The 26,099-nt window shown below is 44.0% G+C and overlaps 1 protein-coding gene across 1 annotated transcript in view; it reads left to right on the top strand.

Moving 5' to 3' along the window:
- The window catches only part of gpr176 (G protein-coupled receptor 176), a 54,093-nt gene that overhangs the window by 25,879 nt on the left and 2,115 nt on the right, over nucleotides 1-26,099 (top strand). The window contains exon 2 of the mRNA XM_028822246.2: nucleotides 18,179-18,431. Coding sequence (XP_028678079.1) covers nucleotides 18,179-18,431 — 253 coding nt within the window. The remainder of the gene's footprint in view (nucleotides 1-18,178; nucleotides 18,432-26,099) is intronic.

A 26,099-nucleotide genomic window follows, 5' to 3' on the forward strand; every position in this document is an offset into this window, starting at 1 on the left:
TGGCATCACTCAAGGGATCATTGATCACGCAAAACCTTTCCGGCACTTTAAGGAGCTGACTCAGTGCAGGTACCAATTTTAAAAATGACTGAATACAGAATTAGTCCACATAAAGACAGAGATTTGTTCAATCTCACAGGAAGCAAAGTAGAAAATGATTTGTGTGAATGAAAAGCAAAAATGTCTGGTCATTAGTGAATTGTTGAACTATGGACAGTTGACGGTGGAGGAGAGGAAAACAAACTCCTGTCGATGGAATTAGCTGAGAAAATAAACCAATAGAAGGGTCCACAGTCAACTGTAGAGAGAAAGTCAAAGCTAAGTTAGATGTGGTTACTGTCATGGAGATCTTGGCGCTGCCACCAAGTGCCATGTCCAGATATTGAGACGAGAAACAGAGTAGGGGAAGTTGGTAACAGTTTATAAATGCTGAATTATTTATATTTCTGTACTTATGACTAACACACAGAGACACAGTCTGTACAGCAGCTCTAGACAGGGTATGCTACACTTGTGAGTCTTCAGCCGGGCCACCTCTTACATAAGCAGGCAGAAAATTTTTCAGCTTTGAAGCCCCCAGTTTTGTATTGCCAGATTTACCATTGTATGGTGCAAAACTGCAAATGGTGCAGCTGAACCAGGTTCCAGAAAGAAGGGCTCCCACATTAAATGAAAAAATGACACATATATACTAGGGGGCTTCTCCCCCTGCTTGCTTTGGTCACCAACCCCACCCCTCGGCCTGCACTACATGTCAGCCACTTCGCGTCTCTGCCGCTCGCGTATGTGGATTTCACTTTCACCAAACAACAAATCTTTTAATTCTTGTGGATACGCCTCTTCATTGGGAAAAACACTATTTTTCCCTGATGGCAATACAAATTAGACGATCTACAAGTCTCCGACTTAAACTTGAAATCCGAACAATATATTCAATCTCTTTTCACTGTTCCGTTATTTCACTGAGTAATAATTTCTGTTTGTTTGCGCTAATGTGATCTTTACTATCATTTTTTTGAGACTTTCGAATTTTAGTACTTTCATTATCTCTAACCTGCTCTGCATGTGTATCGCACCAGCATTTTTGAATTCTTTACAATGTTCTACTTTGTCGTATACTCTTTGTCTTTTATTTCTAGACCCAGGCATGGTTAAATCTCTTGGCACAAAGTCTCGTCTCGTGGGACATGAAAGTATCTCTCTGAAAAAGTTGCGTCTCATCCGAGGATTTTTTTTATTATAATAGATGTATACACACATATATACACTATATATAATAATAAAATAGTAATAATAGAGGTTAATGATGTATATTACTCTTGGTAATACAACAAAATTAGAATCTAGTAACTGCCACACGGTTCACGGAGGCTCATGTGATCGTTCTTGTCTTGATTATGGCTGTCCCGTTCAGTCGTCCACTGAGAGTGAGTGCAGCTCATTTATATGGAGGCATCAAAAACTTTTAAGTGCTTCGGGCCTGTTAATCCTGCTCAGTTTCTAATACCCTCATTATTCCCACTTTATTTAACAACTTAAGATTTCTTTTTTTTTTTCCTTATTTAGTTTGAGAAAGTTTCTACTCGTGCAATCAGAAATACTGCAAAGACATTTGATCAGAGAGCAAACAGCATCAGGGTCATCAGGCGCTATAGACAGATAAAGCTTTGTGTCCTCTGCATAGCTGTGGTAACTCAACTTTAGCTTTGTGATATTCTGACCTAATGGAAGCATGTAGTTTGAAAATAACTGCGAGCCCAGAGTAGATCCTATAAAATATCATGGATCTTTGAAGTACAATCACCACAACTAACAAAGAATTTTCTACCTGTTAAATAAGATTGAAACAAACTTAAGGCTCTGACAGAGAGGCCCACATATTGGCTAAGACAATTTATAAGACAAATTTGAGGAGAGTTTTTGATTTATTTTTTTTTTTAGATAATGTACAGAAAAAGAAATCAGTCCTGGCAACCCTGACTCTTAAAGATGCAGCTTTTGGTACACAAAAGTGCCCTCAAGGATTGTCATGAAAGTAGAATGAATTATAAAGGAGCTCCTTAGTCAGTGGCCATTCAACCCTAGAGTGCGGAGGTGGGCAAGGATCACAGTGGCAGGGAGGGCATCTTGATAGAAGCTAATTGGATGATCAAATGTAAAGCTGGATCATCCGCAGGGCTTAATGAACAGAGTGGGTTTGCTTGTAGGATCAAGTGTGTTGTGGAGGATCTTGTTACTCACCCCTTCCTTAATGATCTGTGATTTTGGTGATCCCTGGCTCAGCTAAAACCTTTTTTCGGAAATAATTTGTCAACCTTATTTTTGTAAATACAGTACAACCCCATTTCCCAAAAGTTGGGGTAAAAACATCAGTAAAAACAGAATGCGATGATTTGCAAGTCACGTAAACCGCTCTCATTAATTGAAAACAGAACAATGACAACATATCAGATGTTGAAACTGTGAAGTCTTATTGTTGTTTTTTTTTGAAAAACACACGCTCATTTTGAATTTGATTTCATCAACATGTTCCAAAAAAGTTGGGATGGGTCCTGATACCCCTGCATGGCATCCCCTCTCCTTGGGGACTGAGGAGACCAACTGTTGTGGCTTTAAAAGTGAAATGCTGTCCCATTCTTTCCTGATCTCATATTTCAGCATCTCAACAGTTCAGGGTCTTCTTCGTTTTATAATGTGGCAAATGTTTTCAAAGGGTGAGAGGTCTGGATGGCAGGTGCGCCAGTTTACAACAACAACAAAATTTTATTTATATTGCACATTTTTATACAAATGATGTAGCTCAAAGTGCTTTACAGGATGAAGAAAGAGAAAAAAGACAAAATATATTAAAAAATAAAATTAGGGAACACTAAATAACATTGAATAAAAGTAAGGTCCGATGGCCAGGGAGAACAGAAAAACAAAAAAAAAAAACTCCAGACAGCTGGAGAAAAAAAAAAAAAATCTGCAGGTGTTCTGAGGCCACGAGACCACCCAGCCCCCTGTAGGCATTCTACCTAACATAAATGACCTTAATCAGCCCTCATGGTATTTAGGTTTCTCATGGAAAAATTTGATGATGACGGTCATGTGGACCTCTGGCCTTTAATCCATCAATGTAGGGACATCATGGTGCTTTGATCAGGTGGTGGTGGTGCAGATCACAACAACACAGAAAACCAGAAAAAGAACAGAAGAGAATGTAGGGGTTAGTACATATTTCAGAGCCACCATGAATAATAATGATAATTAATTTAATATACAGAGCATCAGGATTAAACTAAGATGAAGCTATGAGAAAGCCATGTTAAAGTAATGTGTTTTCAGCAGTGTTTTAAAGTGCTCCACTGTATTAGCCTGGCGAATTCCTATTGGCAAGCTATTCCAGATTTTAGGTGCATAACAGCAGAAGGCCGCCTCACCACTTTGTTTAAGTTCAGCTCTTGAAATAATAAGCAGACACTCATTTGAAGATCTAAGGTTACAGTTTGGAGTGTAAGGTGAAAGTCATTCTGAGATATAAGATAGAGCGAGATTATTTAAGGCTTTGTAAACCATAAGCAGTATTTTAAAGTCAATTCTAAATGACACAGGTAACCAGTGTAGTGACATCAGAACTGGAGAGAAGTGTTAAGATTTTCTTTTCCTAGTTAAGATTCTAGCAGCTGCATTCTGCACGAGTTGCAATCAATTGATGTCTTTTAGTTTAGTTTAGCGCCCGGATTCTTTTACTATGAAGCCATGCTGTTGTGATACCTGCAGAATGCGTTTTAAAATAAGACGTTGTCTGGATGGCTGCAGATGTTGCTCCTTAAACTCGTAGGTATTGTGCAGCGCTAATGGGGCTTCCCAGATGTGCAATGTGCACTAAAGCACCTCCATACTGTCACGGATGCACTGATGACAAGCTAGAAGATCCCACTTGTGATGGACAGCCGGTAGCTCAACCTGGCCGGAACGCCCAAAGAGTGGAAGGATGAGGGAAGGCAGCAACTTTGGGACACTGCCTCCCCCAGGACGCTAGATGGCAATTTCCCTGCAGCATAGAGGTGCCCTGGATTCCTGCAGGGCACCATGGGATATGGAGTTCGGCTTCACAGCCCTGCTGGATACCATGGGTGCCGCCAGGAGACGCTGTAGGGAGACAGGAGGATTTTGCCTTCCCATATAGCCTGGAAGAACTCCCAAGTCACAGGGATGAAGAAAACTCGATCACGGAAGTGCTGGCAAGTCACATGGGAGGATGAACAGAAGCACTTCCAGGTCGGGCACTATATAAAGGACTGCTGTGAACCCAGCAAGCGAGCCGGAGTTGGGAGGTAGTTGACAGAGTTTGCTGGGAGGTGTGGAGGAAAGATTTATAGAGAGAGAATTGTGTGCTTTATTGTAATTACTACTTTTCCGTGTATAGTGGTTGGGGTGCTTAGAGGCACTATTACAGAAAAGGAACAAATTAAAATACCTTTTTCTGCTTTTACCTGGTGTCCTGAATATTTGTCTATTGGGTTTGAGGAGCAACAGGGCCATCTAGTGTCACACACTCCTCTTTGGCCGAAGAAGAATTTCGGATTTTGATTTGTCAAACCATAGGACAGTTTCCCACTTTGCCTCGGTCCATCTGAAGTGATTTTGGGCCCAGAGAAGGCAGCGATGTTTCTGGATTGTGTTTATTTACCGTCTCCTCTGTGCAGGGAACAGTTTTAACTTGTGTTTATGTATGCAGTGATGAACGGCGTTTACAGACCATGGTGTTCCTGAGCCCCCACAACGATTTCCACTACAGAATCGTGTCTGTGCCACCTGAGGGACTGATAATCATGGCCATCCAGTACTGGCTTTTGGCCTTGTACCTTGTGTACAGGATTTTTTCCAGATTCTCTTAATCGTATCATGTTATTTATTAAGTACTGTAGATGATAAAATCGCCAAATTCTTTGCCCTTTTACGTTATCTTTAAATTGTTACACTATTTGCCTCTTTCACAGAGTGGTGAGCCCCTCGCTCGTCTTTACTTCTGAGAGACTCCGCCTCTCTGTGATGCTCTTTTTTTATACCCAATCATGTGACTGACCTGCTGCCATTTAACTTCATTACTTCTGAGGTGTTCCACCGAGTATTTTTTTTTTTTTAGTATTTGTCATTGTGTTGGCTGGCATCCCAGATGGGACGGGTGGTCCCTTACCCTGCCAGGAAGTCTTGGTACTGCAATGGTGAAAGGAGACCACCTCCTGGGGTCAGATGTTCTCCTGATATGACAGTCTTCCATATATAATTTTGAAAAATACTGTGATATAGAATTTTGGTCATACCCCTTTTTGATCCTTGTATTGTTAATATTGGACAGTTCCCCCTGACAGGGCATGCCCATGGGACCACAACTCCAATGCAAGCTCCCATAATGGGGCTCACCAGACAGGATGCTTCCACCCAGTGTACAGGGGAACGCTCTGCCCATACCAGGCAGCCACCTGCTGTGCCATCTTCCTGGGTGTCGCTTAGAAGCTGTTAGGACGCCAGCCCCAATATAGCCACTCTAATGTCCTTCCACATCCGGGCCTTGGCACTGAAAGGAGCTATTGTTATTCCCTCCCTGACCGACCTCCTGTCCAGGTCCATACCGGCCGTGTCATCCCTCACAGTTTGCATTACTAGTGCAGCCGTCCGCTTCTTAGTCAATGGCTGATGGAGTCTACAGCTTCACATTTTGTATTAAGGGATGGCGATGTGATGCACAGCTCTCAAGTGTTGCTTATGAATTTGGTGTTTGTTTTTTGGTATATGCATTTGATGAATGTATTGTATTTTCTATATTCTAAATATTTTCATTATATTAGCACTTTATCCTGAATAAAGGACACATTTTGTTCTACAAAGCCAGCAAGATGACTGGTACACCCCCTGGCGTTCATGATCTGGATTTTGTTTTAGATTTTTACCTTTTTTCATCAAGAACATCCATCCATCCATTATACAACCCGCTATATCCTAACTACAGGGTCACGGGGGTCTGCTGGAGCAAACCCCAGCCAACACAGGGCGCAAGGCAGGAAACAAACCCTGGGCAGGGCAGCAGCCCACCGCAGGACACACACACACACCAAGCACACAGTAGGGACAACTTAGGATCGCCAATGCACCTAACCTGTACATCTTTGGACTATGGGAGGAAACCAGAGCACCCGGAGGAAACCCACACAGACACGGGGAGAACATGCAAACTCCACGCAGGGAGGACCTGGGAAGCAAACCCAGGTCTCCTTACTGCGAGGCAGCAGCGCTCATCAAGAATATGGGGACACAATTAGAAACTTGTTAAGCGTAAATTTTTCACAAACATTAGGAAGTTTTTCTTATAGAAACATGGAGTAAGTGACCAAGTAGTCTGTTGGACAGTAGGACTTTAAGGATCAACAAAACTCGACTTGATGTCATTTTGGAAGAATTCATTCGACAGGACTGGCAAGCTTTGTTGGGCAGAGTGGCCTCTTCTTGTGCAGATTGTTGAAATGTTCTACAGTGAAGGTCACGTCAGTGACTACGTTTAATAATCTGTCTGTGAGGAGTTTTTATACAGCAACTGCATGGCTTGTCCATCAGTATATACAGTAAGTACACTCTAAAACTCCTGGTTCTTCAATGGCACTTCACTGTTCTTTACAGTTTCTCATAGAACTATAGCTTGACAAGCAACATTTTGTTCTGGGAAGGGTCCTTTGCTTATGAAGGTGGTTCCTTGTACTTTGAAAAAGTCCTAATATGTAGAAAAAAAGCAGAAATCTTTAACGTATTGTATGGTAGGCTAGATAGAAGGACACTAACAGATTAAGAAACCCCGAACTTAGCCATGTGTAATTTCACAAACCTGTTACAATCTAGTCATGGTTATTTACTGTATGGAGCCTGTCACAGATCTCAATAAATAAAGGTTCCTCCTGGAACCTCCATGTGGATGGGTCTTTTAAAAAACAAAAATGGTTCCCCTATGTCATCATTTTGAAGAACCACTCTGGCACTTTGATTGTTCAGAGTGCAGGCTTTATCAAGTGACCTGCTCGATGTGTTTGACTTTTTTCTCATGCTGATAGAGCTTTTTTTTTTTTAATTTGTCCTCACTCGTGGATTAAATAAAAAAAAGTAACAAGGAATGGAGATGCGTTAAGTTTGTAGCTTTTGTTTGTGCCGTTTCCTTGAGTGGTTTGGCTCTCTAACTCGCATTTTTTCCATCCCATTGAGCCTCCCAACTGTACAAATCCTCCTCATCTCGTCTCTTTTTGTATTTTTAGCAGCGAGGTCATTATGACACCATTGAAGTCAGCTGCTTTTGCCGATGCATGATTTCAAAATGGATTGGTCACGTCACGTCACATCCCTGCTGAAGAGAAACTCCCTGGAGATTTCCCGCTAAATGCACAGAGAATTATTTCTGTTACAGCTTCTCAGGCAGGAAAAGAAATCACTTGCGTTTGAAGTCATTTCCAGTTGACGCCATTCATCTTCTGTCTTTTATTGACGACACCAGGGCTGCTGATTTTAACGACTCCTCCCGGCCTGACGTTCTGAAGATGTTTGATTCGTTTGCCGGCTCCCACATTTCCTTTACGTTACTCGTATTTGAAAATTCTGCTTTATGGCCTTGTGTTGTTTTTGTTATTTGGTACACTGTATTGTGAAATGTCTTGTAAGGATGCTATCTGTGAAAAGTGCTCTTTAGAATTAAGAGATCGCAGCAACTAGTTTGGGGTCCCTGGATAATCTGTTAGTAGACGTGATGGGTCACTGTTGTGGCTTTGTTTTATGACTCTCTTGCCTGGCCAGGAAGCCATTATAAAAGGTGGTCATGAAGGGGGCTGCGATATTCCCCTTCCACACTAGAGGGTGGACGTCAATGAGGAAGCAGCCCTGCCGAGGTGACTGCCTGCTGTGGGCTTAGCGTCCCCCATACACTGGGTGGCAGAATCCCGTATGGCAAGCCGAATATGGATACCTGCAGAGCAGCTTGGGAGTAGTGGTCCCATGTAGCTGGCCTATGGGGGTGGGGGCCCACCAGGGGAGCTGTCAGATACTGGCTACACAAGGACTGGTGTGGTCCTGCCTGACCCGGAAGTGCTTCCCGGAGGAGACAGATTGCACACCTCAGTCGGCTTTGGTGTTAAAAGAGAGCCCAGGGGTTGGGTGTCGGGAGACGAGTCGGGCGAATGTCACCTGAGAGGAGTGAAGGAGAAGAGAACTGAGCTGCAGGAAGAGACCTGTAGACGCTTTATGGGAATTAAAACGGTTTTATTTGTTTGTAAGGTTGTGTCGAGGCTGTGGGGGCCGTAAGACGCCCCCTACAGGCCACCCTCTTGTATTGCATTCTTTGCGTTCTGTTTACATTTTATTTCTGTAATTACTGGCTATGTAGTGTTTCTTTTGGTAAGTTATTTTCCCTCTGTTATTTTGTAAATTATTAGAATAAGGGGTAAGACCCTTGTGTGGTGATTAGCATTTTGTTTCCTAATTTTGGAGATTTTCAAGGTGAAGGAACCTTGCAGTCATATTTGACTGAAAACATTTTACGTCATTCGTATTTTTCTAACCCTTTCTTTGCAGACACTTGCTGTATAATCGCCTTCTTTATATGCATTTTCGTAAAACGTTTTAAGAGTTTAATGAACTTTTCTAGTAATAAGCATTAGGGGGTTTTGCTATGCACGTTTATAATCGACTGATACTTTAATGAAGTGAGATGCGCATTAAACTGCATGTATGCAGTTTAGGCGAAAAACAATTTGAAAACCTAAGCTACGGGGTGGGCCAATGAGGAAAGTGGTTGGGCCCCATACTGGCACCGCCCCTGCTTTGAACCCCTGGCTGAGTGATAATAATCTTAGATTCTTGTGGCTGCAACCATTTTGTGACGTTCACGTTGACAACGCTTGATGTCATTAGCACCACCAGATAAAGGGCCGTCACTTGCGTTTCTCGCTTATCCGACTTTGCATTGATTTACCCTTCAATGTGCTGTTCTCTACCTAATGGTTCTCAGACTTTTCTGCTTTGTGATTTTTGACTTTTTCTTTACCATTTCTGGCTTGTTGGAAGGTCGGTTTGTCACTGTGGTATTGACCCTTGCATGCTGTAACCAACAGGGGGCATTGCAGCGCCCCAACTGCAGACACAAGTGCACAGACATTAGCCCCAATTTAATTGAAAGGCTTTAATCTTTAAATACTTTCATCCAAAGGTTTCAAAAGGCACACACAATTCAATTCTTCAGACTCTTTCTCCTCTCCTCTCCTCTGCTCCACGTCTGCTTCCTCCCGACTCCGGCGGCTCCTTTTATCTTGGACCTGGGAGTACTTCCAGTGCCAGAGCACAACCCAATGGAGGTACCAATTGGAAGTCCCAAAAAGTAGGGGTTGTCTCCATGAGACTTCAGCCCCCAGTAGGCCCTAAACCAGGCTGGCTGCCAAATAGGGGAAGAAAATGTCCTGAATAAACCGTCCTCCCCGGCTATACTGGCCTCCCGACTGGGTAAGGATGCCTGTTCAGACCCAGCTGGGATGCCAGTTCCTGCATTTTAACAATTACACTCTATTTTCATCCTCGCTTCACCTCTTGACTCTTTCATTCAAATTTCGTTGTTGTCTTCTGCTGAGACAGAACAGCAACATAACAAATAAGTGAATGGAAATGAAGTGCGAAACAATGTTGTTGTAGCAGAAATTTATCTCTAATGAACAAAGTGGCTGGAATGGAACCAGTAGGCGCTACGGCCCTCCAAGAGCAATACTGAAGACCCCTGCTTTCAGAAAGAGCGAAAGGACGAGGGCACTACGAAGGCGTAAAACTAAACGACAGCCGGGACTGCCTTCTAATGTGGTGATTGGTTAGAGCAGGACTGCCGTTAGTGACTCCTGGTGTCGACTCTTGTGTCCCCGTCAATGAATGTTAGGCTTCTCCATCACGGCCTTTTTTGCTCTGAGCTGCGGGCAGTGCCAAGTGAGAGGAGACTGCCATGAAGTAACCTCTCTGCAGCTCACTCCCTGGAGCTGTGAGGTTAGCAGTACTAAATACTGTGCCAGTGTGCCAATCTTTGGAAAAAGAAGAAGGAAACACACCTCTGCCATATCCTTTCAGTTTTAATCATTTAGCACAGTGGCAGAAAAATGGCTGCTTTGCGCCAAGTGTGAGGTCCTTGTTAAGTGAAGCCTTGTCAAAGCACTTGAGGGAAATAAATCCATTAATTAAGAAATGCGCCGTGTCCCTGATTAAAAAGTCCAAGACACCCTTAGAGGTCGAGTGCATCCTCAGCTCTCCGAGGACGAGAAATGAATTAGAATGAGAGTGGACGAGAGGCACTCTGGCATTTGGAGCCGGTCACAGGGCACCTGCCGAGGCTGGCACACTGGCACTCTACCTAATCAGTGGTCCTCAAGACCCGTGTCATTCATTTTTCATTTCAGTGTCACGTACCGTTCTGCTAAAGAGGAACGAGGTAGGCAAAACAGAAACCAACATCCTTTAAATAGCAGATAAAAGCTAGGAGCTCAGCTGGACTGTAACCGAAATGTCACGAAAGTCCATACCGGGGTAACCAAGAATCAGATGCCAAAAACTCACAATGGTAAATAGAATTCATAAACTGTAAAGCACTCAGAAACATTGCCATGCAAAATTTCAGAATGGAAATCTCTGATGCCAAAAGATTTGTTGTGTCAATTGACATCAGCAACTTCGGGCAGTCGGAATATTATGAAATTTGAAACTATTTTATTATCGTTGTTAGATGTTGTGACCGGTATGGGGGCACACTTGTACCCCCAAACACCCAGACATGACCAAACCACATAGGGAAAGAAGATTATATTTGAACAAATACCTTCTACAGGTTTTTATCACCTGATAAATCGGTCACGGTTTTGTTTCTTTCCTTTACTTTTCAACCTCCGCTCTCCTCTGAACATACCTTGACCATGTCCTCCCGACTTTGACCCCCAGATGAGGCAGAGCAGCTGCTTTTCAACACGAACTCTGCAGTACTTCTGGTGCAACAGGATTGCCACCAGGAAGCACTTCTGGCTCTGGCAGAACCTCTGTGCTCCCAGCAGCTCCCCCTAGTGGCACCTGAGGACCCCAACAGGGCCACCGACTAAAACTGCAACTCCCATGTAGCCCTGTGGGTGTTCAAATGTGAGCCATACCAGAGGGACACTGCCACCTGGTGTACTGGGGGAACACATAATGGCCTTCTGTCTGTGACAGGTACCACTAACCAACCTAGGTGGGATGCCCCTCCATCCGTCTCCTTCCTTTATCATGGCTGGGTAAGGAACCATCCAACGTGGCTCAGATACCAGTCAGGCTGTGTTTTCTTTGGCAATATTTGCAGTTTTTGTTTGTTCACATTGTTCACTCAATTACAGTCAGTTGTCAGTTGTATGTGATGCTCCTTTAAAGATGTGAATGTAAATACAAAGCAGAGCTTGAAGCACCATACGTGTTACTCTGGTGGATTAACGTGAAGAGCGAGAAGTGCAGAGCTGTAGCTGTGAGTGTCGCCACACAATTTCTGTGGCTTCCCCACTGGGAATTCAAGTGCCACGCTCTTGACCGATTTAAGCACCTCGATCGAAGAGAGTGTGTCGCATTCAACTCTTCTTTGGAGTTACCAGCGTCATATCCAGGGGGTCTGAAAGTCAACAGAGAGTAACGGATTGCCATGATGACGTCCACGGCGCTGGACAACACTGCTAGAACGCAGCAGAGAGTGCCGGCAGTCAAGAGCAAAAAACTGGGAAGTGCTGGTAGGTATTTTGTGCCAGTGAGCGCCGGCCCACTTCGAGCCATGCTGCAAAGAATTTCAGAAGGAGGTTAGGGGTGTGCGTCCCCCTTCACAGTTCATAGATGCAAATGTATATTACAAGAAAGTGGTTTTGGGGGGCCCATTAAGTTTAAGCTGATGCTGGTTTGCACCTGAAGACGCCACTTTTGCCTCCTCTTCTTCACTCTCTCTCTTTCCCCCTTTTCTTCTGGAAATGCATCAGCTGCCCACAGCCACAGCGCCTCGGACCCTCACTGGAGATTTAGAGCACTTGCTAACCGTTGAGCTTCACATCTTCCTTGAACTTCGCTGAACTTTCTTTTTTTCCATTTCACACCAATGTCATCGCGACTCTTTTTTTCCTGTCCTGGACACAGTCCCTTCCTCAGTCAACCATTTATCCTATTGGTCAGTGCTGCTATTCACATGACCAATGAATCGCTTCTACAGCAAACCTACATTTGCATAAAGCCCCCCATCAGCACAGCACTGACCATGTAGGCTAGCATAATATTAATATACTAGCCAACCCGCGGCGTATTCTGCCGCATAATCAGGCCGCTTTTTTTATGATTTTTAAGCACAGGGAAAAAAATGAACATTTGAAAAATCCGTAATTTAATAAACCACCAAGAAAAGTAACATTGCAACAATGCACGCTACGAACCAACATACAATTGTCCGTGACTGAAAACTGGAGGACCGCCATTGCAACTTCTCCTCCCAAAGCGAGGGACGGGGCTGGACAGTGCTCGGGCACGGAGTGCGGAATGGGGGCAGAGGGGAAGGACGCCCATTCCACCCCCTCCGTTCCGGCCCCCCCGCCATTCTAGTCTGCTGATTTCTTAGTCATCTCTTAGTCATCATTCAGTACGCACTGCCTGCTCATGTGCCAGCCCCCAACTCCTCTCCTGAGTCGCTTTCGTCTGTGTACAGTCCACATGCACCTGTGAGTCACGTTGACTTTTCATTGTTCTTTGCGGTTCCGGCTGCTTTTCTATATACTGTATAATCCACCAAGTCACCCGACCATGGTAGTTGCTGGGGGGGGGTGTGTACAAAGGGTAGGGACGTAATCAGTGCGAGCGTATGACCCGCACTTACTGGGAATTCCTCATTTGTGGGGAACAATTGCAAGCCCCGGTCTCCATCATGAATGGGGTTCAATGGCTTACCCATGCCTCTCGGCGCCGGGTAGACACACATTGATCCTTTCAGTGTAGCGCCCGCAGTACCAGACATCCAAGGGCATCACAGACCTGTTAATGCTCACTCACGTGGCTGAAAGCCACTTGTCCCTCTAGGAAGTTGGACGCCGACTGCTCTTGGGTTGCATAACTAGCAGGCGGGAGTCTCGTTCGTTTTCGGAATTAACCAGACAAATCGCTCCACCAACTAAGAACGGCCATGCACCACCACCCACAGAATCGAGAAAGAGCTATCAATCTGTTAATCCTCTCCGTGTCCGTGCCGGGTGAGGTTTCCCGTGTTGATTCAAATTAAGCGAAAGGCTCCACACCTGGTGGTGCCCTTCTGTCAATTCCTTTAAGTTTCAGCTTTGCAACCATACTCCCCCAGAACCCAAAGACTTTGGTTACCGGTTGACTGCCCAGCGGGTCATGGGAATGACGCCGCCGGATCGCCAGTCGGCATCGTTTATGGTCGGAACTACGATGATATGTGACCGTCTTCGACCCTCCGACTTTTATTCTTGATTAATGAAAACATTCTTGGCAAATGCTTTCGCTCTCGCTCGAATTGTTGGCGGGCGTGGCTCTGTCGTGCGTGTGCCATGGTCGGCTGCTTAGTGAATTGTTGGTGGGCGGGGCTCTGTCTTGCGTGCGTCTTGCTTGCCATGGACTTAGTGAATTCTTAGAGTTGCTGGGCGTGGCTCTGTGAGTTGTCGTCGTATCCCATGGTCTTAGCGTTGGTGGGCGGGTCTCTGTGAGTTGGCGGGCGTGGCCAAGTCGTGCATATCCCATGGTTGTCTTGCTTGTTCTGTCGGCTTAGTGAATTATATATATAGATATTGTGTCGTCGGCCGAGGGAATACACATGTCCACCAGACAAACATGGAGGTGCCAACAGGGTTGCCCTTTTAAATAAGCAAAAAGTTCAAAAGAAACAGCCCCTCGATGGCACTAAACCAAAAGGTAAGGCAATATCAAACCGCTTTACAGTCGAGCAAAGCATAGGTCATACTTGTTAAGTCGGAGCTCCATCTGGTGGTCTGCCTGCCCTGACCTCTGCTGGGATCGTCTCACCTTTATAGTCACTGGACTAGAATTGGCGGAGCCCTCACCGCACAGTTGCTCTGGATGGTGAGTGGAAAAAGTGAGAACATCATCAATGACAGCGCCCCCTAATGTTCTGGGGTGGTGGTGCTTACCTCTGATGAGCCCAGAAGGTGAACCTCTGACACCCATGTATGACAATTGATAAATACAGTGATCCCTCGCTATATCGCACTTCGCCTTTCGCGGCTTCACTCTATCGCGGATTTTATATGTAAGCATATTTAAATATATATCGCGGATTTTTTGCTTGTTCGCGGATTTCTGAGGACAATGGGTCCTTTAATTTCTGCTACATGCTTCCTCAGTTGGTTTGCCCAGTTGATTTCATACAAGGGACGCTATTGGCAGATGGCTGAGAAGCTACCCAGCTTACTTTTGTTTCTCTCTCTCTCTTTCTCTTGCGCTGACTTTCTCTGATCCTGATGTAGGGGGATTGAGCAGGAGGGCTGTTCGCACACCTAGACGATACGGACGCTCGTCTAAAAATGCTGAAAGAGTTGCTACCTTCTGTGTGCAGCTGCTTCGTGAAGCGACATGCATACTTAAAAGCTCGAAGGGCACGTATTGATTTTTGACTGTTTGTTTTCCTCTGTCTCTCTCTCTCTCTCTCTCTCTCTCTCTCTATTTCTCTGCTCCTGACGGAGGGGGTGTGAGCTGTCGCCTTCAACAGCTTTGTACCGGCGGTGCTTTGCATACTTAAAAGCAAACAGCCCTATTGATTTGTTTGGTTTTCTCTCACTTTCTGACATTCAGTGCTCCTGACGCGCACTCCTTTGAAAAGGAAGGTATGTTTGCATTCTTTTAATTGTGAGACTGAACTGTCATCTCTGTCTTGTCATGGAGCACAGTTTAAACTTTTGAAAAAGAGACAAATGTTTGTTTGCAGTGTTTGAATAACGTTCCTGTCTCTCTACAACCTCCTGTGTTTCTGCGCAAATCTGTGACCCAAGCATGACAATATAAAAATAACCATATAAACATATGGTTTCTACTTCGCGGATTTTCTTATTTCGCGGGTGGCTCTGGAACGCAACCCCCGCGGTGGAGGAGGGATTACTGTAATAAAATTATCGCAAATAAAAAAAAACACATGGCGGTCAATTAGCTTTATCTATAAAGTCACCAAATTTCAGTCAAAGCATTTTTGAGATTTTGAGGTATTTAGTTTTTCTATTGTGGAGGGGATGGTTACCCCTAAATATTAATGTAGCAAAATGTCCTTTCGTAATGGGTGTGTGTTGACCTTGATGTTCAGCCTTGATATATTTTAGCTTTTTAACTAAACGGGAAATAGTGAGTGAGTCAACTTTGCATTATAGATAGATAGATCAACTTAGATAGATGTGAAAGGCACTATATAATAGATAGATAGGAATGGTGCTATATGACAGATACATAGATAGGAAAGGCATTATTAGATAGACAGATATGGAAGGCACTGTATAATAGATTGATAGGAAATTCACTATATGATGGATAGATAGTGTGATAAAAAATTAGGCAGCAGACAGGAAAAGGTTTGGTGATGGCCACCCCGTATACTAAAAAAAACACGTCTTTACGTATTCAGAGTTCACAACTGAACTGACTAACAGGTTGAGACTGCTCTATAAATATGGTGGGTAGGAGGAAGAGGTGGAGTCAGGGCAGTTGGAACAGGAAGTGATGTGGCAGGAAGGGGAGTTCTGGGTCCCGGAAATGATGTCATCAGGGTTTGCCAGAAGTGATGTCAACAGTGGGTGGACTGATGGTGATGTCATCAAGAGGCTAGGCCTTTTGCTGAAGTGCAGAAGAACAAAAGGAGAGAGGATCAGGTGAAAGTGCAAACCCCTGGTCTGGCTGACGTATAACACTATTTGAGCCTGTAAACTGTCCCCCGTGCACACGTGTGTGACAGTAGATAGTAAAGGCGCTATATAATAGATAGATGGCTATGATATATGAAATAAATAGACATGTGGCTGAACATTTTTATAATTTGCATAATCATAACTGAGTTGTGCTCATCTGATGAAGATGCAGTACACTAGAAAGGCCATGGACTTTGTCGTGGAAGTTGAAATACTGTACTAACAGCCTGAATTGCTGAACGTGGTGAAGGTTTAACAACTGATTGTGTACTCTCCTGTTCTGACAATCGTGGTGGATTTGTATGTTAAAGTTTTATTTAGAATATGGATAACAAGGAGGTGTAATTCCGCGCTCACATGATAGGCATGCCTAATAGACATAACAAGCAGACAATAGCCTAGTTAGGGGGTCAGAGGCCTAGTGAGGGAGTCTGAGAGTGAAATGAGCTGCTGTGTAATGAAGAACTGAATTGCCAGTCACCGAACCCAAGTGAAAGACCATCTTAAAACTATTGTAGCTACAAGAGGCCATGTTGTAAATGTCATTGCACATCTCATGGTATCAGACATTTGGAGCAGTTCACCTGCTCTATTAATCTCCAGGTGAAGGTGTTACAGAACACCACAGTTTGTTATGTGGGAGCAAATACAGCAAAGAACTCAAAGTTCAGGGTCATTGTGAAAACAGAAGCATTTTCTACAATAATACGATGTGAAAGGCACTATTTAAGATAGATATGTAAGGAGCCATATAACCATGGCAGTAAAGCTGCACTCTGTAACGACCCAATAAATGTTTGATAATCATAAAGGCGCAGTGCTTAGCCCCGCTGATTCCCAGCTCCAGTGTCCTGGATCTCAGTCCCACTTTGGCAGCTCCCATGCTTAACTGCCCGTGTTTGTCTTCCTCCTGGTGGTCCTGATTCTCCACGCACCCCAGGATGTGCTGCTCAGGCCAACTGGCTACCCTGAAGTGGCTCAGCATGAGTCTGATGGAAGATTGTGAGAATCGGTGGAACATGAAATTTGGGCTGCAGTAGCTTCACATTTTGAGCAAAGCTGCATTCCAAAATTACAATCTGACCGTGCTAATCAAACCTATTGTAGTGCACATATAATGAATGCTCTTCTGTTTGTGGAGGTGGGTGCGCTCCCACAGCTATTCCAATTGTTTTCCATCCATCCATTATCCAACCTGCTAAATCCTAACCACAGGGTCACGGGGGTCTGCTGGAGCCAATCCCAGCCAACACAGGGCGCAAGGCAGGAAACAAACCCCGGGCAGGGCGCCAGCAGGTTGCGCTCACACACATACACCAAGCATATACCAGGGACAATTTAGGATCGCCAATGCACCTAACCTACATGTCTTTGGACTGTGGGAGGAAACCGGAGTACCCGGAGAAAACCCACGCAGACACGGGGAGAACATGCAAACTCCACGCAGGGAGGACCCGGGAAGCAAACCCGGGTCTCCTAACTGCGAGGCAGCAGCGCTACCCACTGTGCCACCGTGCCACTCTATTCCAAGTGTTTTACAGTACGTAATTAATCTGCTGTTACCTTACATTTGCTGCATGACGTGATGTCTCTCCGACTGTGTCCATTACCCTAACTTAGCAGGGCTCATTCCCGCCTTGTGCCTGACGCTGCTGGGGTGGCTCCAGCATCCCATCAATTTCAGTGGGTTTGGGAATGTTTTATTATAAGAAAGACACGAGTTTCGAGGCGGGGTGACCATGGCGCCTGAGAGAGAAAGAGACAGAGGGAGGGTAGCACATGCAAGTGTGAATTTTAACTGCACTGTGACATTAATGACCCAATGAGCCTCTTCTTACTTACTTACTTACTTACCCATGTGAAATAGCAACCTTATTAACTATTTAGGATGGGCACATATTGGCTGCCTCCCCAAATTGTGTATTTTATTTTATTAACAAATATGCCGTTCAATCTTTTTTGTGATTTTGATTTTAATTAAAAAAAAAAAAAAGATGAAATGTGATGAAAAGCAATCAAGCAAAGCCAGCGCCCGTGCAGAAGTGTTCCTGGGATGTCATGCAGGCAAGTAGTGATGGGCTCAGATAACGTGGCATTACGGATTTCTTTACACTTGAGGTTGTGGTGACATGCAAGTGGAAACCAAAAAGTTCCACCGACTGTACGAGGAGAGGCGCCATATCTCAATCAAACTGACCAATTGTGTTTTTTTTTCTGTAAACTTACAGGAAATTTTATGGTGTTGTGGTCGACGTGCCGAACTTCAGTCTTCAAGACGGTAACAAACCGCTTTATCAAGAACCTCGCCTGCTCCAGTATCTGTGCCAGTTTGGTGTGCGTGCCCTTTGACATCGTGCTGAGCGCCAGTCCTCACTGCTGCTGGTGGATTTACACCTTGATCTTCTGTAAGATCATCAAGTTTCTTCACAAGGTGTTCAGCTCTGTCACCGTCCTCAGCTTCACCGTCATTGCTTTAGACAGGTAAGCCGGCTGAGTTTATCTTGGCACCTAAAATGAAAAGCACCATAAATGTGTGGGACTTGGAGAGCAGAGCTCATAGATTTCTGCTTGCCTGCTTAACCTGATGACTTTTAGTAAGCAGATTTTGCCCCCTGAACTGCAGTATGTTGTGCCACTTGAGAATCCCAAAGCGTAAAAGTCCTGTACAATTCGAAAAATGCTCACTGGGTTGGCACTGCCAAAAACCCTGGCCAGTAACAAAGAGGGCAACGTAGAATCTTTATAACTAAAAGATTTATGAATACAAAAGTGCTCTGTAATAACATGAAGCTCTGTGGATCACAAAAATGCAGGGAAAACAAGTGAAAGGCTCTATATAATAGATAGAGTGAAAGGCACTATATAATAGATAAAAAGATAAGGTACTATATGATAGATAAATAGATAAGTAACTGCACAGATAAATCAAAAGAATGAGCTGTGCCCAGAGCCGTGCCTTCAAACAATGGATCAAGGCAGTCTCTCACCATGATTTTGTTTGTACCCCAAGGTGGGTACTCAGTGCATGTAATGATATATCTACATACTGTATATATTGTTGAAAGCAGCCCGGACACAGACAGGCAGACACCGATGGTTCAAAACCACACACACGTTTATTGCACATTTCACTATTTACAACACCGCACACAACCCAGTGCTCCCGCACCACAAACCCTCAAGTCCGGGCCTCTTTCAGTAATGCCTCTCTCTTTGACCGCCTCCACTCCTCTCCTTCGAGCTATGTCCACTTCCACCCGACTCCAGCTATTGAATGGAGGGAGGCGGCCCCTTTTATGTTCACCCGGACGTGCTCCAGGTGCCTTCTGATGAACTTCCGGCGGCACTTCCTGATGTGGCGGAAGTGCCGGCTGCGCACTCCGGATGTCCCTGGTAATCCTTCCGCCAGCACCTCTGGGTGTAGCGGAAGTGCTGACGGCCAGGGCTCTTCATGCATCTGGGTGCCCCCTGGTGGTGACCACGGGCCCCTATAGGGTTGAGCTTCCATGCTCTGTTCCCATGGTCCCCATACCAACCAGGGTGGCTGCTCCCTCGTGGTCCGGAGGAGGCGTAGTCCTTTTCCTGGTCCTTCCGCTTGCCACAATATACATTTTTTACTTGTGCGTCTTTTGTTGCTTGAGGGATGGGGCACTGTGGTTAGCACCGCTGGTTCCCAGCTCTGGTCACAGTTTTGGCCTCAATAATTGGCCCAGCATAGTGCTTTCATGGCCCTTAGGGACAATTAAAATGCCATTGCACCCTTATAATCCACTCACAACTAGTTTGGTTCCTCCTTCAATGCATTTCACGGAGTTCGGCAGCCGCACAGAGGCCGTCTCTGCACACTGCAAGCAGAGTGCTCCCTGGGGACGTGAAGTTCTTGAACATTTCTGTGATTTCACTGAACTCACGGCAAAGGTTCGCTCATCACTAGTAACAAGCCAGACGTCAAATCGTAACATTTTTAATCAGTAGCATTAATAACTTTATGAAAAGAGCGTTCAACTTGCCCAGCCTGAGGAAGAGTGCATTTAGTCACTGATCTTATGTCTGGAAGTTTGTATCTAAACATTCAGACCTAAGAATTCTCTCCTGTAATGCTGATATTGTTCTGAGATTTTTTCAGGTAGGGACACAGACATTTTGAGCTCAGGTGATCCTTCTCACTAATCCTGGCGATTTTGTTGCTTATGTTTAGCACAAACAAGTAATTTATTTCACTGGACTCCATTCAGGGCACAATAAAGATGGTGTAAACCTGTTAGCTCCAAGTTTTAAGTAAGAATACTGACTTTTCAAATCTATTGATAATTTGCTCAATTTCTTTGTCCTCTCGCTGTAATGCATTCGGTTTAAATCTTGCACACTTACACAGCAATAAAATGCAAGTTCCTTTACCATTTGCACTACCTTCTTCCCAATTTCAGCCACTAGAATTAAAAATAAGTTTGCTAGCTGTCATGCTTGTGTGACCACCTTGCGGGACCACCTTCCTGTTACTGGCGAGGTAAGCAGTTCCACCCTGGTCCAAGAGGAGGCGCTGACATTACTGGCAGTTTCTCTTTCCCCTGTAGCATTGCAAGGCCGCCCAAGGATAACACCTGGCTCCGCCCACAATGCTGTAAGGAGACCCCGCCCCTTCCAGCACCAAACGATATAAATAGGGAACATGTCGTCACTTACTTCCCTTGCTTGAGACTCAGCAGCCAACTGTATTTCTAAGACGAGGCTATTAAGAGCCACATTTCTTTTTTTTTATGGCTGTATTTTTTGTTGTTTATCGAACAGAAGGACTCGACTGGTGCCCCCAACCTTTTGCCTGCTGGCGCTAATCTGCTCTCCTGGACACATTGCAAGGTTTAAAAATGAAATGCTTGTTTTAAAGGACATTACAGTTAACTTACAGTAGGTATGGGGAGTTTCATGTCCTGAATTTAAACGGAATCTTGGTATCCTGGTAAAACCGCCTTTTCTCACTGTTCCTTTTACTGCATGTCTTAATAAATGTTTAAATATTTTAAAGTAGCATACTATTGCCTATTTTTTCAAAGTGACGCTACAGAAGGTGACATTTGTTTGAGAAAACAGCCTGTTTGTTTGGCCATTCCCCATCTATTAATCGTTTTCTTGGGCACCGGCACACTGTCTCTCAATTCATTCATTCACATATTGCAGATGGATGGAATTTGGCACCTCATTGTTATAATCTGGGCTTGTGTTGGCCATTCATTTCAACTTGCCCACCCTCACTTCCACTAGTCTTTGACCAACATGGCATTTTGCACACAACAGCAACACCAACACAGCGCCAGTTTGCTTGTCACATTTTATGTTGTTTTTTTGTTTATCTGACTTACATACATCTCCTCAAATTGTAGAAAATACTCATACCAGTGTATAAACAAGTAAAAACTCCAAGCTCAGGGTGGCTCAAGGGTTAGTGCTTATGCCTTAAGAGAACCAGTCACTAGATCTGTAGCTGACTAATGGAGATCTTCAGGGGAGCGCTGCTGAGTGGGAGCTGATGACAGACCCTAGCTTGACCCCTGGCATTGTTTTAGGCCACTCTGCATTCCTAAGACATGTCAGTTCCCTTAACTAATGTGTTATCATGGAAATGTACCTGTGCTTTAATATAGTTGCTTTATAGCGTCCCACATGTGCGGCTTCACCTCCCCGTGGACAGCTGCTTCTAGCCAAGAGACCTACTAGTTTGAGATAAGTAGTCCAAGCAGTTGTCTTCAGACATAAGCTGTACTTGTGCCAACCACTAAAGCAGGTGCCACCTCTCCACACTGCTACTTTTTGACGACATCTATTCTCGGCCGCCAACCTCGGAACAGGTATGTCAATCACCCACACACATTAGGGAGTTATTAGGCCGGGGTTGGATTAACAATCAAGGCAAGTGCGGGGCACCACAGAAACTGTCCACTGCCGGATTTACATTGGAGCATATGGTGCAAAACTGCAAATACTGCAGCTGAACCAGGTTCCGCAAAAATGGGCTCCTACATTAAATGAAAAAATGCATACATATATATACAGAGACAACTTTTTTCTAATTTTGGTTCTGTACATTACCACAATGAATTTTAAATGAAACAACTCAGATGCAGTTGAAGTGCAGACTTTCAGCTTTAATTCAGTGGGGTGAACAAAACGATTACATAAAAATTTGAGGCAACTAAAGCATTTCTTTAACACAATCCCTTCATTTCATGGGCTCAAATGTAATTGGACAAATTAAATAACTGGAAATAAAATGTTCATTTCTAATACTTGGTTGAAAACCCTTTGCTGGCAATGACAGCCTGGAGTCTTGAACTCATGGACATCACCAGATGCTGGGTTTCCTCCTTTTTAATGCTCTGCCAGGCCTTTACTGCAGCGGCTTTCATTTGCTGTTTGTTTGTGGGCCTTTCTGTCTGAAGTTTAGTCTTCAACAAGTGAAATGCATGCTCAATTGAGTTAAGATCAGGTGACTGACTTGGCCATTCAAGAATTTTCCACTTCTTTGCTTTAATAAACTCCTGGTTGCTTTGGCTGTATGTTTTGGGTCATTGCCCATCTGTATCATGAAACGCCACCCAATCAGTTTGACTGCATTTAGCTGGATTTGAGCAGACAGTATGTCTCTGAACACCTCAGAATTCATTCAGCTGCTTCTGTTCTGTGTCACATCATCAATAAACACCAGTGTCCCAGTGCCACTGGCAGCCATGCACGCCCAAGCCATCACACTGCCTAAACCGTGTTTTACAGATGATGTGATATGCTTTGGATAATGAGCTGTTCCACGCCTTCTCCATACTTTTTTCTTGCCATCATTCTGGTAGAGGTTGATCCTGGTTTCATCTGTCCAAAGAATGTTTTTCCAGAACTGTGCTGGCTTTTTTAGATGTTCTTTAGCAAAGTCCAATCTAGCCATTCTATTCTTGAGGCTTATGAGTGGCTTGCACCTTGCAGTGCACCCTCTGTATTTACTTTCATGCAGTCTTCTCTTTATGGGTAGACTTGGATATCGATACGCCTACCCCCTGGAGAGTGTTGTTCACTTGGTTGGCTGTTGTGAAGGGGTTTCTCTTCACCATGGAAATGATTCGCGATCATCCACCACTGTTGTCTTCCATGGACGTCCAGGTCTTTTTGCGTTGCTGAGTTCACCAGTGCTTGCTTTCTTTCTCAGGATGTACCAAACTGTAGATTTTGCCACTCGTAATATTGTAGCAATTTCTCGGATGGGTTTTTTCTGTTTTCGCAGCTTAAGGATGGCTTCTTTCACCTGCATGGAGAGCTCCTTTGACTGCATGTTGTCTGTTCACAGCAAAATCTTCCACATGCAAGCACCACACCTCAAATCAACTCCAGGTCTTTTATCTGCTTAATTGATAATGACAAAACGACGGACTTGTCCACACCTGCCCAAGAAATAGCCTTTGAGTCAATTGTCCAATTACTTTTGAGCCCCTGAAATGAAGGGATTGTGTTAAAAAAATGCTTTAGTTACCTCACAATTTTATGCAATCGTTTTGTTCACCCCACTGAATTAAAGCTGAAAGTCTGCACTTCAACTGCATCTGAGTTGTTTCATTTAAAATTCATTGTGGTAATGTACAGAACCAAAATTAGAAAAAAGTTGTCTCTGTCAAAATATTTATGGACCTAATTGTATATACACAATAATGATTTATTATTATTATAATAATAGACATTTTGGGGCATTAAAATCTTTTAAGTGCTCAGGGCCTCTAAGGTTCTTAATCCGGCCCTGTGTTAAACAAAATACCTTCACCCTATCAAACGTTAAAAAAATCAGAATTACTTCAAAGCAAAATTAATAAAACCACTCATAGCAAAAATATATTGAAATATATTTGAAAAGGTTATTTTACGGATACTTTACATACAGACTCAAATGATGGTGCATATGAGTCTGTTCAAGTCTGGGAGTAGAGCTACTTCAGATTTTCCTTCAGTCAGCAGAGGTCTTATATCTTGACAGTTGATTGAAGTGTTGTCACCTGCAGGGGGCGTATTAGAGCCCCAACCTCACATACACCTGCACAGACAGGTCCCAGGTTCCAATTCATATTTTCTTTTAAAGAAATACCTTTACAAGCACATTCCAATCCATTTATTTTCTTTTCTTCCTTTTCCTCCACTCCTCCCAGGTGAGGTTTTTCTTGGACGTCTGAGGAAGAAGGATGAAGTTTCCTTTAAGTTTGTTATTTTGAATTCTTTGATTGTGAAAATATGTTGTCTTGGAATCTGTGACTATTCTTCTACTTTCTACTCTTTGAGAATCTTCACTTGAGTTTATTTTGACTATGTCTCTTGCTTTTTGGGATTTTCTATCACTTCATTTAATGAGTTAAATATTGTTCATCTGAGTTTATTTGGGCCAGGGCTTTTTGACAGTTCCCTCTCTCCCTTTTGAGAGCTTAGGTCTTTTCTTAGGGTAGGCTTGTGCCCTTCTTGAAGCTTTAGGCCTTTTGTACTTTTGTTAATTATACATAAAAGCAGGACTTGGCACATAAAAACTATCACAGTTAATCTTCCAGAAAAGGTGTTTAGATAGAAATCCACAAAATTTAATTCTTAAGATAAAAGCAAAAGGCCACAAACCACAAGACCCAAAAATAATTCAAACAAGTGGGAACTCAAAGGGAACTGAATGACATTGTGCTGAAAAACAAGAAAGGCTGCAGTTGTTTTAGAAAACAACTAAGAGATGAAATGTCAGCAGTGGGACTGATGAGATTCGTAACCAGAATGTCCACAACACGATTGTCAAAACCTAAAATCAAAGTTGAAAAGCTGCAGTGTCCACCACCTTGTGATGCCAGTGCTGCTCATTACCCGTTCATTTCACCAGCAACGTGACAACAACAGCTCAACAAAATGCCGGTTCCTGTGAGAAACAGAATGGCGTCACAGAAAAGACAGTAAAACTTTTAAGTGACGCTCTCAGGACACACACAAAGGTCAAATGCATAATTCTAGGAATGGAAAACACAAATTTTTTTAGGAAATACCTCTGCAAAGGCACAAAAATATTTTCCGCTCGCAGTGTTCTGAAGTGGTATTGTTGCAGCTGACTAATTCTAAGGAGACCACTGCTGAGCTAACTGGCCACTGTCAGTTCAGCACAGTGCAAATCTTCAAACTGAGATGCTTTGCCATGTGGGTCCATGGCAATGCAGTTGGTGATGAGGATGGGATTTGCACTGTGGATGAGTGTAGCGGCAACTCTGTGCAGGAAACATGGGGGCTAAAGGAGAAAGAGAGATCAGCCGATGTTGGTATGAAGTGCTCTGCACCCAGTATTCAGAAGATGTCTCTGCACAGCTGACTAATGGAGCACTTCTATTAGCTCACCCTACAAGTAGATGGCTTCTGAGCCTCAGAGGTTGAGGGTTCAAGATTGACCACAGTGCAAATCTTTGAACTGAGATGCTTCGTGGTGGGGATCCATGGCAATACACTTTGCAATGAGGATGGGATTCACAATGTGAACAGGTGGAGTGCAGAAAAGGTAAGAGCTGAGAGAAAGGGAGCTCAGCTGACATCATCACTAAGTGCTCTTCTTGTAGTGTTCAGAGACGGCCTCTGTGCGGTTAACTGATGGAGCTCTTTTGTTGTCTCACACTACAAATAGATGGCTTCTGAGCCAGATACTGGGGATTCATGACTGGCCACCATCAGTTTACAACAGTGCATGTAATGATATATGAATTTGAACTGAATAATAGTGTGGGTCCATGGCAGTACACTTGGAGATGAGGATGGGATTTGCACTGTGGATGTGTAGAGTGGCAACACTTTTTAAAAAAGGTAGGGGCTGAGGGAAAGAAAGCTTAGCTAACGTCACCAGGGAGCACTTCGCTTGCAGTGTTCAGAGACGGCCTCTGTGCGGCTGACTAATGGAGCTCTTCTATTAGCTCATGCTGCACGGAGACATCTTCTGAGGCAGACATTGCATGTTCACAGCTGACCACCATCATTTCACCACAGTGCAAATTTTTGAACTGAGATACTTCATTGCTTCATGGTGTGGGTTCATGGCAATACACTTGCTGTTGAGGATGGGATGTGAACGGGTGGAGTGTAGTGGTGACACTTCGCTGACAGAGAGAGAGAGCTTAG

This window comes from Erpetoichthys calabaricus, chromosome 16 (genome assembly GCF_900747795.2).
Source record: "Erpetoichthys calabaricus chromosome 16, fErpCal1.3, whole genome shotgun sequence".
Taxonomy (NCBI): domain Eukaryota; kingdom Metazoa; phylum Chordata; class Cladistia; order Polypteriformes; family Polypteridae; genus Erpetoichthys; species Erpetoichthys calabaricus.